At 37.1% G+C, this 15,462-nt stretch overlaps 1 protein-coding gene across 1 annotated transcript in view; it reads left to right on the top strand.

The window, feature by feature from the left end:
• LOC145991521 (serine/threonine-protein kinase 32B) overlaps positions 1-15,462 on the top strand; it is a 302,259-nt gene that overhangs the window by 244,753 nt on the left and 42,044 nt on the right. The window contains exons 4-5 of the mRNA XM_083127541.1: positions 3,699-3,858; positions 15,077-15,114. Coding sequence (XP_082983667.1) covers positions 3,699-3,858; positions 15,077-15,114 — 198 coding nt within the window. The remainder of the gene's footprint in view (positions 1-3,698; positions 3,859-15,076; positions 15,115-15,462) is intronic.

The raw sequence follows: 15,462 nt of genomic DNA, 5'->3' as shown, positions 1-15,462 counted from the left end.
TGTTTCAAAACTCTGGAAAAGTGCCATGTCCCGTAAGCAAGGATGAAAAACCTGTTCACTTAACACATCCAAGAAGCTCTCACCATTTAAGGTACCGTTGTTGAATATGGACCAACCATTCCCGTTCTCCATACACTATACCACATCATTAGCTTACCAGCAATAACCATTCGGCTGGGATCTGTCTACTGTAGATGATCAAATCACAGGTATTGCATATATTTTTTATTAACTTTACCGTGAACATAAGAAATAGCCTCGTCACTGAAGAATTTTTAATTCCAAAGGAAGTGTCACGTAATTGTTTGAGATACTTTCCCAATATTCTCCACTATTCAAGTGTTTGGTGAATGTTGCTGATTAAAATCATATGCAATGGTGCGTATACTTCTTTCTCTCCCGAGATGTCAGCGTGATCTCAACGAGTTCCTAAAACATTAGGAGCATTCTTAATACTTTGTTCTTAACACCTTGAAAAGGATAAAATTGTTACAAGCATGCAGTAATAACTTTTTGCTGGTTAAAGATACTTTGGAAAAACTTTCGCCTCTTCATTCCTCGTGAAGTTTTAGCCTGATTTCATATATCACTTCACACCCTTTCCTTTGAAATGTTTGCCTTGAATTCAATATGGCTGTCAACAATAAGCCGGACTTGCGCTTGACACACACAGCTAGAGATCTCCCTGTGCCTAACCTATTTCTTTCATGACCAGGATAACTCCTTTACATTTTGTACGGGGTGTTAAAGGACTTTTGACTCGACATAGTTCAAGTAATGAGGCTTTTATCAGTCACATAGTTACACATATTATTTTGTATCTTCTGATCCCATTGCAGTCCCAGAATGATTCTTTGATGTTATAGAGCATGGCATGAGGGACTAAATATATTTTTTTCACGATTTTTGGTGATGACATGTTTTGAGATATTCAAGGTCAAAAGTCAAGGTCACGTGACAAAATTATATTTTTATCGACAGATGGGCTTGTCATATATCACTGGAAAGCTTGTTCAATTCCCTGTACAATAAGCTTTATTTGAGCTTCCTAGGCGAAATAGTGGCGGAGTTACAGCACATTTAGTATAGGTAAGCGCGCTCAAAAAGGGCAATTTCTGCTAACTTTGACCTTGAATAATTTAACAATTACAAGACGCACGAGACTAAAAATTTTCATAGTTACTAAGTCCCAGTCATAGTTTGAACTCCCCAAATTTCATGAAAATCGGAGATGGTCAGGTTGGAGATTACACATATCTGTGTTGATTTGGCATGGAATTACTCTGATGTAGGTGCGTGTCAATCCTGAAATGATAACTTACTGTACAGGAAATATAAGCGGAGATATGTTTTAATCTTTGTTGAACATATCTTTTCCGTTACCATCCCTCTAGATATATTCTCCAATACAATGAAATCATATATGTTAATTCAAAAGAACATATCTCTTTGTTGAATTAGTGACGTTTACGCAACATATATGATTGGAATGTATTGAAGTACAGTACAACAAACAATGATCGTAATTAAGAAGATTATGTTGGACACTATGCATATATAATTTAACTTTATGGCGAACCTCTCCCCAAATTCAGAAAATTAAGGTATCAAAAATAAATGTCGTGACAAAACAATACCAGGCTTGTTACAAGTTTGAAATGCCTCGAGAAAAAAATAATTTCATAAATTAATTAGGTCATCAGACATCAAGCGAGAGAAGAAACCGATTAAGCATACAAGTTGAAAAGTGTGGTAATTCAAACTTGACCTTGCACATATGTGAGAAAATTATACACCTTATTCGGATCAGAGAAAAGTGCTAGGAAGAAGACCAATTTACACTACTATTCTGTACTTTTGTTTTCTGCTTTGTTGCCAATTTCTCACTCTGTTTTTATCATTAGTGTAATTATACCGAGTGATCAAAAAGTCACGCAACCCATGTAACATTTGTTTGAATCTGTATTATCTGGGCGCATCATTACGAAGCCAATATGGCCGCCCAGGTCTCCCGATATCACTCCGCCGGACTTTTTCCTCTGGGGATTTCTTAAGTCTGCAGCCTACGTAACGCATCCACACACTTTGGATGAACTGAAGACGAATGTTCAACGTACTGTGGACAACATTTCATGTGATACACTCTAGAGGGTCTTCAGGAACATCATCAAGAGGGTGAACATGTGTGAGGAACTGAATGGTGGCCATTTCCAACATCTTTTATAGTCCCTTCATGGGTTACGTGACTTTTTGATCACTCTATATTATTCAGCATATCAATATAAGATTTGCGTACACTTTATTTAGATTCAGTAAACATCAACTCGTGAAAAACCATTTGCGAATACAGTACATTTGTGACTGGGACAGTATACGGATCGCTGCAGCAATCTGCAGAACACACTACTCTGCAAAAGGAGTTTTGTAGGCGAATTCAAAACAAACACAAGTTTCACTGCGCATCACACTACCGATACTAAGTCTAGTCATACACTAATAGGACTTAGAATGAATGTTTATGGAACATAGCAGTGACGAAAACAATTAATTTCAATGGGAACCAAATCAACTTTCACAATTCATTTAATCTGTTTTTACTACTTAATTACTACTTAATTAAAATTGTGAAATGATGAAATAAACGTGTCCTTCCTAAAGAAAAGCTAAAAATATAGAAGAGAAAAAAAAAGAAATTTTAATCATAGGTAAATCAATAGAAATAATGAAGTAATTTGTTGTTATTCGCTTTTCCCCAAGCATCCAAAGTGTTCTAGGTTGCATTTGAAATATGATACTAGAATGATGATGGAGCAAAAGGAATATAGTGTTTATAAAGTGTGGTGTAGCAACATATCGCGAGGCCCTGGGCGAGATTAAAATGAGATGTTCCATCCATTTTTAAATTTGATATCTCAATGTGAATCGATACAAAATCTTCAGTGATACGTCAGCACATTAACATATTTAAATAATTATAAATTACTGAAGAAAAGTATATTTAATAATTTCACTCACCCTAAAGATGTCGTTCTTTGTTTTCCGCGATCTGAAATATGAAGCTGTAGGACGGAAGTAAGAACTGCTTATATTATCCATTGCCTTCTTGAGTTGCAAACAACCCAAGCATTTAAATGTCTCGCACTTGTTTCGTGGCAGTTGGAGATGCTTTATTGTTAACATATTAAATTTGGGAGTGTAAGGTCGAGAGAAAAGAAGAAAATACAAGACAAATTGCTTTTTATTCGAGAAATGAATAAATGGGTAAAAATGTCCACGCAAGTTATTGTGAATTATTGCGTAAATGTTTCACATGAGAAATATGACAATATTTTTTACTTTTTTTTTACCCGCTCGCCTGTATATTACGCCCCTGATTTGACGTATCATAACGTTTAACTAGAATTTAAAGTGAGATAAAAGCAGAATGTTTTAATTTCATTGCCTACAAAAATTAGCCTTTTCCATCTTTTCCCCAACACTTCCATTTAATACATTTTTTTTGTATGAACCCCATAAGACGCGAGGCCCCGAGCGGTCGCCCACTTTGCCCATCCCTTGCTACGCCACTGTTTATAAAGCCCTGTATATTCAATATGAATGATAAAATATATAGGACATACCAACAGACACCTAAAAGTAAAGATTTAGAAACTTGTAAGGGAGAAGACGTATTATTTCAGTTCTGTTTACTTTTTCAGACGAGGAAGATCTGTTTATGGTGTCGGATCTGTTGCTGGGCGGCGACCTTCGATATCACATCCAACAGGAAGTGCCATTCACGGAAGACTGCGTCAAGCTGTACGTGTGCGAGCTGGCTCTCGCGCTCGATTACTTGCAATCGAAGTCCATCATTCACAGGTAAGAAGATCGCGACATTTTCTTGTATCTTGCCTTAATAGCATTATCATCCACTGACTGATTATGAAAGAAACATGACCATGTAAGAAACATTATATATTGCCCACATGGGATAAAATACATTTTTAATTCACTGTGAGTTTATCTCATTCATATCTGTCGAGTTTGCGGTTGTCAAACGTACCTGAGTTGAGCTGAGAAAGGTGTGCTAAGCAGAAGCATGAACGTAGTTATACCCTACGAAATGCCACCATAAAAACGTCATTTTTAGCTGCAGTCTTGCCAAAATTTCAAATTTCTTTCTGATACCAATTAGTACATCTAAAAATGTAGGAATGTAACAACATGTATCCTCATCATATATCGACATCTCTGATCCATCACCAAGATGATCAGATTTGACGGTACTAATATCAAGCACATGTCTCTTTTCTCAGCAACACAGCTTAATCGTTATGTTTGATTAATTGATTGATTTGGTTTATTTTACTCTGCTTTTCTGCCACGATTTGCAAATCGCGAAGATGAGAAAGGGTGATGATTTGAAATTGATAAAGTAACACCCACAAAGAAATGTTCAGACCTGGATTCGAACCCAGGACCCCTGGCGTTGTGAAGCGTTGTGCTAATAACTTCGTCACGGATGAATATGTAAATGTAGAGGTTTGATTTGAAAATCCTTCCGCCGCATATTGACTATTCAAATAAACTGTCTGTGGCGCGTTTCCTTGCTCTGAATGTCATTTAAGTCTTCTTTTCATAACCACAATTTGATCAGAATATTCGCTTGATAAATATCCAAAATTCAAATCGGCCATGTTTATTGAGAGTTAATAGTGTCTCGTTCATGGGTGAAGAATCTCCATATTCACGGAGTTTTGATTGTTAATTATCAAGCATTAGTCAACGGTATTGCAATTAGATACTGTATCTAAATCAAGAGGCAAGGCGATGCTAATGGCTTCTACAACGTGGAATATGAGTGTCACAAACATCACTCTTTGTACTTGTCACAGGTAAACGTCACTTTCAGTTGCCAATAACTTATCACCAAATGAAGTTACATGAAATCTGATTTCAGATTTGACATCCTGACGAAATTCTAGCCTATGGTCATGCATCATATGACCCATCTATCATTTTAAAGAAAAAAGTTGAATTCAAGATGGCGGAACCAAGATGCCGGCCGTCCCCGTGACATACTCAAAAAGGTGTCCCCCCTAGGCCTATTTTGTATCGCCCATATCAAATTCCATGAAAATACATCACTGCGGATTTTATAAGGGGTGGTAAGGGACTTCTGATACACCCTGTAGATGAAACGTGTTGAGAACTCACCTGTAGGTGGCAGCATAGTTCAAATCACTGTACTTCCATTAGTTGTTTCATAGAGCAAGAGGTTGTCCAGCGTAGCGATTACTGCTGCAACTGTTCTAAGCTGGTAGTTCCATGGGCTGGTAGATTTGTGGGGAGGGGGGGGGTGTCTCACTTATCGGACACAACTTAAATACCATCGGTGGTTAGGTTGGGCTTGTCGGGTTTGGTACTCTTATAAGAAGACGACGACGAAAAAACAATTGTAGCAGCAATACCCACCTTAAATTAAAGACCTGCCCCTCGATGCACCACGTAACAAGAACAGGACGCTAAGATGACCAATCTTGACCTGCTTAACGTGCTCACCTTTTTATTTCCCGTGTGAATAATTTGTTGGAATAGCCATATGTTTCCGTGTAGGCGAGTTACATGTAGGTATGGTGTGTTTTTAAACATTTTAAGTCTCCAGCCCTACTCCGTACAGCAGTGGGACTTAAGGCACAATCAGGGACGTATAAAACGCTGGCTGTTTAGGATCACTCAAATGTGTAACAATATAACAATGCCTCTAAAATAAAAATAAAAACAACGAACTTCCATTAACAGTCTCGATAATGTTTGTAGTGGCATTGATATATACACAGAAAGGTCATTTAATTTCAGTTAGATTGCTGAGCAAAAAATATTATTTTTTAAAAAAATATGTGACAACATTCTGATGAAGAGTGTTCTCTGCGTTTAAAGTTCACAAAGCTATCCAGACATTTCTCGTCTTATAATTCTTAGTCATAGTTCAGTAAATATCCAAAAAGCTAATATACAGCATTGGACAAATTATTGGACTCATTCGTTGCAAAAATGAAACACAGATATACTCACTTTATGTAACTACTAAAGCGCGCGTCAAATCTCCTGCATATGGCCTTGGACTGCTGAACAGCACCAGCGAATCACAGACTTGCGGCGTTGCTTAGTAGACCGTTTCGCTCAACCACGCTGTATCTTTTCCGTGTGAGATTTGGACATGGCACCGTTGCAGTGCGCTGCTATTGGCTATCGCCACATGCAGGAGATTTGACGCACACTCTAACTTTCTAGCCTTCTTAAACCCGAAGGTTCATGGCTGCAGCAACACAGGCCTTCCATCTGTCCCTATCCTGAGCAAGATCTATATACTCTTTTCCATCCCTACCGATTTCCTTTAGGTCCATCTCAAAGTTGTCCCTCCATATTCGTCTTCGCCTTCCTATAGGTCTCTTTACCATCAGGTTTCCCAACAAGAATCCTGTAAACTCTTCTTTCCTCTCCCATTCTCCACTCACCTGTCTCCTCATCCCTTTTAGGTCCAAATATTTTCCTAAGGATGTTATTTTCAAATACTCTCAATTTATGTTCCTCTTTCAATGTAAGAGACCAAGTTTCGCATCCATATAATACTACAGGCAAAATTACTGTTTCTTGACATGTCTTTTTACAGTGCAGAGTTGTCAGATCTACACCTAACCCCAAATATGAATGGAGGACCGCACCTGTCGTTGGTCAGCGGATCCCTCGGATCTAGCTGGAAGGATCACATAGTAGTCCACCAACCGTACCCCACTTCTGCCAATTGTGGGACGCTCATAGAGCCATGACAGGACAGCTCTGAAAATCCCCACAGAGCAAAATGTTGACCATTTCACTCTGTTGGTTGACTAACTCGCAACCTCTAGGGCTTTCTTATTAAAGGAATTATAATTTTGAAATTGTTGTAACCCAAAACAAAAAGGACGATAATACGAGAGAAAAAATGTCTGCTACCTAACTCACTTTATGTAGACAAATTTTAGATTTAAAGTTTTGTGATACACATTGCATTGTTATACGCACTGCAAGTACTGTCAGAACTTTGTATGACCACCTTTTGCTCTTTTCGAGCCCATTTTAATCATTGCTTGTGTACATTCTTTACAATTCCTCAATCACTCTTATTTCTAAACTTCAAACCACGTGGTTTATGAAATTGCATGTTTCCCCAGAGATACAAATAAAGAACACCCTTACAACAATCAGAATTAATATCATTTCCTTTATTATAACCAAAAATAGCATAAATAACACGGTAAACAATGTACGTATTGTTGCAGGCTTTTTTGCGAATATGGAAAGAATCTTGTTGCCATATATTCTTGAGACACAGTATAAGAAAGGATTGTGAGAAACAAGATTATATCGAAGCAGACAAAGTTTCATCCCTTAAAAAGTTATGACAATCGTAAAATTTAATTAGTTAGAACACTTTCAAAACAAGGAAATGTGCATCTTTTTTACAATGTGTCCAATAATTTGGCCAATATTGTATATCAAGATTAAACTTCCCCTGAATCTACATATTCAAAATTGTATATACAGTAAAACCTCGTTAATCTAGACTAATTGGTGGGGGGGGTAAGTTGACCGGTTTAACGAAAGTTCGGATTAACTTAAATAACCTAAAAGAACAGTAGTAAGTGCATTAAGACTCAGTTTATAGCAACAAAACACGTTTATTATGGTGGATTTAAAGTGCGTAGGCCTAAATACGCTATACAGTACAGTACAAAGTCTGCGGGAAACAGAATTTCATCAATGGTTGCTTCTTTTTCTTTTGGAAGTTCTCGTGTTGACTTCAAGCCACATTTTAAACCTTGCATTCTGCTTTTTTTATTTGCCTTTTGCCTGTCCGGATTAAGCGAAATCCGGCTTATCGAGGTCCGGATTGATGAGGTTTTACTGTATTAGCAACGTTGTTTATAAGACATTAATTCACCCACAGAGGTCGAATTTTGCAGACATGAAAAAGGGAATGAAAGAAATAAATGGATATAAATAGTGATACAAATTGTTGAATACGTGTCTTTTCATAAATATAGCTCACAAGCAGGATGCGACGACTATTTATTTTCTCTACAGCCAGGTTATAATCTATTGTTCCATTGTTGAACTCTTGGTCTCGTCACCTGGGTTACCATTCTCCATAAATCACACAAAATCTCCTATGTTTTCGTAACCTTTGGGCTTATATCTTTACAAATACCTGCTTGTTTGTTCTATTTGTATTCTGAATTCAGCACGTAGGCAACCCGCATTACACTACTGATTGGGCTGTTGTTCAGCTACCGTTGCTATGGATGAGCGCATTTGTTGGAGAGATCCATTATGGATACTGAGATAAATCACGTCTCATTGTTAGCATTGTATTCAGGGGCAAATCTAAGGGGGTTTCATGGGAACCATCTTTGACCTTTATTTTCCTGAAAACAAAGTGGAAATAAAAATAATTCGCTTCATATTATTTTTTATAAGAATTCATGTCTTATTCATTTTATGCCGCTATCGAACCTTCCCTTAAAAATTCTTCTAGTCGTTTTTGATTTCATCCTAGGAGATGTCACGTTTTGGTTTACACGTTCTCTTCTTCTGCGCAAAAATTTTATCAGTGTGAAAATTGGTTGTTCAAATCCTAGTTTACCTGTACATTGTTTGCTTTGTTATCGCTATGGAAACTGTGATAATGCATATATTTCATACATTGCTAGGTTGAGGATAACTAACCATAATATTTACTTTTCTCTAAATTAGTTTCCTAATGCGCCATCAACAGACAGATATTTATGTATTTATTTATTTATGCTTTGAACTTCTACAGAGGATTGGACCTCCAATTACAGAAGGCGTACACTGTGTTTGATTAATACAATAGAAATTACATGGAAATATACAAACACATATTCATTCATTCACGTACAATACATATAACATACACCATACGTAACACATGAGATATTGTGACGTTCCTTTCTGGTGTTCGCCACTGGATCACGGATTACTACGTCACGGTAGCTACCCAATCTCCCTGTGCGGAGGAGTTATGAGACTCACCTTAATGTATACTACACTTGGTTCTCAGGACGAAACGATTTGAACAAAAAATTAGCTTCTTACTATTTTACAAATTTAATAAAACATTTTACCTTTAAACAATCACTGCAAATTAATAACAATATTCACCAACACAATCCCTTTTGAATTAAGTTGCTGCTTTTCCTTTAAAACAGCGTTTTTCACAAAATAGACGTCATCTTCCGCAACTCAACTTATTTTTTTCTCTTTTTGCACTGTTGTCCTCGCAACCGAATCAATAAAAGATTGGACAGTTCTACACATCTTCACAAACCGGAAATGACTTCCGCTTCCGATATTGCGTAAATTTTTCCACTGAAAGTTTTCTTGTGTAAACAACAGTTTTGAAACTAACAAATAAATCAAATGTGAAATTAACAGAAAACAAATAAAACATTTCATATGGTCAAAATAAACAAAGCGTATCAAGTTCTCCTCCCATACAAACAAAGAAAATTGACGCAATGTACATGAAGGAAATTTTCTTTATAGAATAAACTTGATTCTTCTACGAGCTTACTTCAGAACTCTTCACTCTAAAACCTGCATGCAAACTCGCTCTAAGAAAATTCATATGATCCTACACTTTTTAATCATAAAAACAAATCTTCAAACTATCTGTTCTCTTGCTTTGTGTAGAACTTCTTTTCTTTCTTTTGTCATCCTTTCCACATCTTCTAAGAGCTTCTTAACTTTAACAGCTTGTTCTTCATACAACTATACATTTCCTAAACATTTACATTTCCAAACGCTTAACTTCTGAAATTGTTCTGGGCTTAAACTTAATTATTGACATTGAAGTCTCACATAAAATTATACATTTGTTCCCTATTGGCCCTTTATCATTGTCAACTATGGCTGTCCTTTCCCTTCGACTTCGCCATTCATCTCAAATTGACCTCCTGGAACTAAATTATCAACATTGTGAACTTCTTATTCTTCTGGGAATTATACCTAACGTCTGCTTTCTTTCGGTTTGATAATAATCAGTACAGGAAATGAAATTCAAGTTGTATCCAAATCATGTACACAAGCCAAGCATCATCTGAATAATTAGATGACTTTGTAAACTCTTCTTTATCCATTTTCTTCAAAGAATGTGCAGGACTCTCAACGATTACTTTCTATGATGGAATATATTTTTCAACCTTCACAATGCAAACAAAAGATAGATTTTCATATAAATTTGATAACACATACTTCACATCTTCACGTGCAAGCTTATTTGATAGTGTTTTACAAGCGGTTTCTTTTTGTTTTCTGAACTGTTTTCTTCTTCCTTCTTTTTCTCCATAGATCAAACATTTCTTTCTTCTCTTGCCACTTCAATAATTCTCCTTCCAACTTTTTCCTCTTGGACAACGGAACAGGATAAGGATTGGAGTAAACAGGTTCTTCACTGGTCAGATTTATTTCACAGATAGAATTCCTAGATAATCCTGGTTTGTCGGCGAATATTCTTCTATATTTCAACAATAAATTAAATAGCTGCTCCTTTTCCTCAACTCTCAAAACATCTGAAGCAAAGGCTTTATCTCTTATGTCTGATTCTGTTGCAGTCTACAGCGTTATCTTCTTCCTCCGCTTTCGTACACTGTATTAAGGCTGTCTTCTCCCGCGACTCGCCCTTCTCTGAATCTCCAGCGTTAGGAAGTAAATGTTGCTCTACTGTGTGTCCGCCATTGATCAGATACAATTTTTCTGCGCCTGCATCCAGAGTGGCTTTGTATCTTCGAAGGAAAGGATAACCAAATAATAAGTCAGCTTCTAAGCACTTGCCCACATATACCAAATCTTCAAATATAAAACCGCCAATTTCAAAATTTATTCGCCTACAACCAGCTATCCGGGATCTTTCTTTTCCCGCAAAATCTTTTAATATTACGCCTGGACACTTCTGCAATTTAAGACCTGGTAATCGCTCTCGTACTTGAAGCCAAATATTATAATTCATAAGGGTACATTCGCTACCCGTGTCCAGAGTGCATTTTATTTGGAATCCTAATACCTCGACTGAAATTTCAGGTTTCTTTACATTATCCCTATCTTCTTCCATTATCGTCTTTCTAATTTTTAAATAATTTAGAGGAGTGGCTTCAATATTCAAGTACAATACTTCTAACGGATCTTCTGTTAGGAATGGGTCTTCACTTTCGTCGCTTTCTTGTACTTGCATGCCCTTCATTGCAAGCGTAAGAGTGCCGCTTACAACGGGCGCTGGGCTAAACAAAGAACTTCATTGCAGTTAATTTCCCATGGCGACGCCGTAACTCTAAGATTACTGGAAGGTAGCTCTTCCGTCTGTATTGCACACTCTTCTCGTCCTGGAGCTCTTTGATCTCTTCTCCAACTATTTGTGTACGGCGTAGTCCTTCTATAAAGTCTGTTACTTGTCCAGTTTCTATTCTTCCACCTTCCACCCGGGAATCGCTGACCTTCTCTGGTGATTGGTTCCTTCCCATTTCCGCTCTCTGCGCTGCGGGATCCTCCAGGATTATTAGTAGAAGTTGTCATCTGTACTCTGCGAACTCGAGGTTGGTTAGGTCTCCTTTCTTCTGCTTTGTTACCGTCGCCTCTCCACCCATCTATCTGTTCTGAGGCTTCGTACTTCCCCAAGAAGTTGGTCAACTGGTCAATGTTCCGAGGGTCTCTTGTTAATACTAGCTGCCGTATTCTGTATGGGAGCTGATGAATAATTAAACTTAACGCTTCTGTTTGGTCCACACGTTCGACCAAGTTACAGTATGACCCGTAGACGTCCCAACAATAATCCTCCATAGAAAGTCCTGAGGATTTGGAATATCTTCTGTTTCTTAAAATCTGGATCTCTCTCTGCTTCGCTTCTGCAGAGGCATACTGTTTTTTAAACGCGGCACAAAACTGTTCAAAAGACTTCCACCTTCTCTCGTTGGCAATAAACCAAGCTTTAGCTTTCCCTTTCATTACAGAAGGATGCACCTTTAATCTATAGTGCATAGGCATTTTCATTATGTCCATGGACGTTTTCAGTTCTTCCAAATAACGCTCCGCTGATATGGAATTTATTTCTCCGGTAAATTTGCTCAGAGAGTTAATATCCGACATTCTAAAAAAATGTCCAGTGTGAGATGGACTATGAGAGACATCAGGAGATTTATCAATATCTTCTCTGGGTATCCCTTTTGTACTTTGGATACGTCTTCTCCTCTTACGGTTCCTTTTAGTCAACAATTCAGCAGAAGATACAGAATCTGTTGAAGATATACCGGAAATCAAAGGGTCATTATCATCTCTCACCCATCGAATATTTTCCACAGATCTGTCAGTATTTCCAGCAGTCATTCCTGGATTTCCTTGCACAGATTCTAAATGTAATCTCTCCAACTTCCCTAAAAGGAATTACTCCATAAAATAGAACTTCTGGTTAATTTCTTTATTCATCTTCTCACTGTCCTGCATACACAAATTCCTTGAAGTACTTTGCTGATCCACGACGGATTCTATCCTTGCCCTTACGGTGTCCAATTCATTCATTACTTTTCGTCTGTCTACTTCCCAGACTTCTTCTATCTTATTTAGAGCATCTCTCCCTTCATCAATTTGTTTTAACAAATCACATCGCACAGCTTCCAATTCTTCTTTGTTTTCTTGTCTTCTGTCTTCTATTACTTTCATCATTTAATTTTTATCATCTTTCCGCTCATCCTCAATCTTCTTCATCAATTCTTCTCGGTCTGCTTTCATTCTCGTCATCATTTCCTCCTTATCATTCCTAAATACCTCCTCTAAGTTCCTGAAAGCTACTTTAGTTTCGTTTCTTCCGTCTTCAATAATCTTCATCAGTTCCTTTTTATCCTCTCTCCGTCCTTCTTCTATCATCTTCTTCAATTCATTCTTATTTTCTAGCCTTCCTTCTTCCATTTTCTCAAACCTCTTTATCATTTCATTCTGATCTTCTTTCCTTCCTTCTCCAATGATCTTCCTCAATTCATCCTTATCCTCTTTCCTTCCTTCTTCAATGATCTTCCTCAATTCATCCTTATCTTCTTTCCTTCCTTCTTCAATGATCTTCCTCAATTCATTCTTATCTTCTAGCCTTCCTTCTTCCATTTTCTCAAACCTCTTTATCATTTCATTCTGATCTTCTTTCCATTCTTCTTCAATTCTCTTTAACCAGCCACAAAGTACCTCCATATTTAAAGTAGCACTATGCGATTTGCAATTTTTACAAACTTAAGTCATCAGGAAGAAATTCTCTGGATATTGGCAAATTTTAAAAAAAAAAGGTAAAGTGCTCCCCTGTGCTTAGTACCACGCCATGAAGGCGTATAGGGGGTGTGGGGGTAACGCCCCACACTTTCTTGATCCGGTCGTGAGTGGGAGTGATGTGATCAGCATCACGCCCCTGACCGCCTTTACCCCCCAGGGTTTCCCCCAGGTACCCATGTTATTCGACGCTGGGTGGGCGCCGGGGCCGCTTCCATCGTTAGAAAAGTTCCCGGATTTGAACCGGCCGGGGATCGAACCCGGGACCTTTTGCATGGTAGTCAGACGCGTTACCGACTGAGCCACCGCATTTGCACACCCTAAATGGAAATACGCCTCGCATTTCCTGCACTGAAATATTTCGTCCAAGGGCTTATCTTTATCATCACAACAACTCAATTTATCCATTTTCTTCTTGCTCTGGCTTCTCAAAATTCTCCTACTCATACCTTGATATCTCTGCAAAATCAATCACATGACTTACATCTATGTGTTATCAGACTTTGTAACGCTCGACAATTTCCTCATGACTTCACACGGCACAAAACACTTTTTTTTTTCACACGATATTACAGTTACAATTTATCCTTTTACATCATCGATGCCTTCACGTTGAGCGCCAAATTTACCTGTGACGTTCCTTTCTGGTGTTCGCCACTGGATCACGGATTACTACGTCACGGTAGCTACCCAATCTCCCTGTGCGGAGGAGTTATGAGACTCACCTTAATGTATACTACACTTGGTTCTCAGGACGAAACGATTTGAACAAAAAATTAGCTTCTTACTATTTTACAAATTTAATAAAACATTTTACCTTTAAACAATCACTGCAAATTAATAACAATATTCACCAACACAATCCCTTTTGAATTAAGTTGCTGCTTTTCCTTTAAAACAGCGTTTTTCACAAAATAGACGTCATCTTCCGCAACTCAACTTATTGTTTTCTCTTTTTGCACTGTTGTCCTCGCAACCGAATCAATAAAAGATTGGACAGTTCTACACATCTTCACAAACCGGAAATGACTTCCGCTTCCTATATTGCGTGTAACAAATGTACAGCAAAAATTACAAATTTAAGCCAATATGAAAATATCAAACAACAGTATTGAAACTAACAAATAAATCAAATGTGAAATTAACAAAAAACAAATAAAATATTTCATATGGTCAAAATAAACAAAGCGTATCAATATATATATATACACTTATGTACATACATTTAGGCAAGAGGTGTATACGTAATTCACAAGTATTGCACACTGTAAATGGTAAAATTTATATTAAGCAATGTATATTCTATCAGAGTTTCGTTTTCTATAACACTGAATCTATTATTCTTTTATATCTGTCAAATGGAAGTGAAAAATCTACACATTGGTTGTTTGCAACAAGGATATTGTAACTGTGACACATTCTATTTATTGGTGAGTTTCTATATTTCTGAGTTTTTGAAATTTTAGAAGTTAGAATATTTCTATTACTCAGATTATTTTTTCTTATATTGAATTGTATTTGACCGAGAAAGGAGCTGTTGTCTAAGACACCATTAATTGTTTTATACAAGTACAACTGTTCTAATATGAAGAACACAGAAGCAAACAGCTGTTAAGTTTGAAATAAGCATTGTCCAATAAAGTTAAACTTTAATAATAATCCTTTACTATTAAATCTTAAAGTTTTATATTTTACTATACTCCTACATTTGAATGTTCTTTTTGGTTTCTTCTAGAGACATCAAACCCGATAACATCCTATTGGACGAGGAAGGTAAGCGATTTTTTATACTTATTTCTGGTTTTTACTGTGAAATATGCAAATTTGTTTTATTAAACTCATAAATGTTGTTTCTGTTTCGTCTCATATTCCGGTACTGGGCCACTTGAGATGTTGGGAATGATCGGTGGCGTGCGCACAAATTTTCGTAATAGTAGAGATTCTTTTCATGCGTAGTGCTAGTGCTGTGCTGTCTTTCCATGTATCTAACGTTGTATTTTTTTTTTTAGATCTGGGCCGAAAAGGGGCCAGGTAAGGATTTATAGGCCCCTCATATATAGGGGAATTTATCATGTCCCTACTTTATAATCGTTAGTTCAAGTTTTGTCACATTGTTATTTC

The sequence above is a fragment of the Lepisma saccharinum genome, chromosome 8, assembly GCF_977018435.1.
Source record: "Lepisma saccharinum chromosome 8, izLepSacc3.1, whole genome shotgun sequence".
Classification (NCBI taxonomy): Eukaryota; Metazoa; Arthropoda; class Insecta; order Zygentoma; family Lepismatidae; genus Lepisma; species Lepisma saccharinum.
The sequence above is the reverse complement of the archived record's forward strand: the minus strand, read 5'-3'. Positions and strand labels throughout refer to the sequence as shown.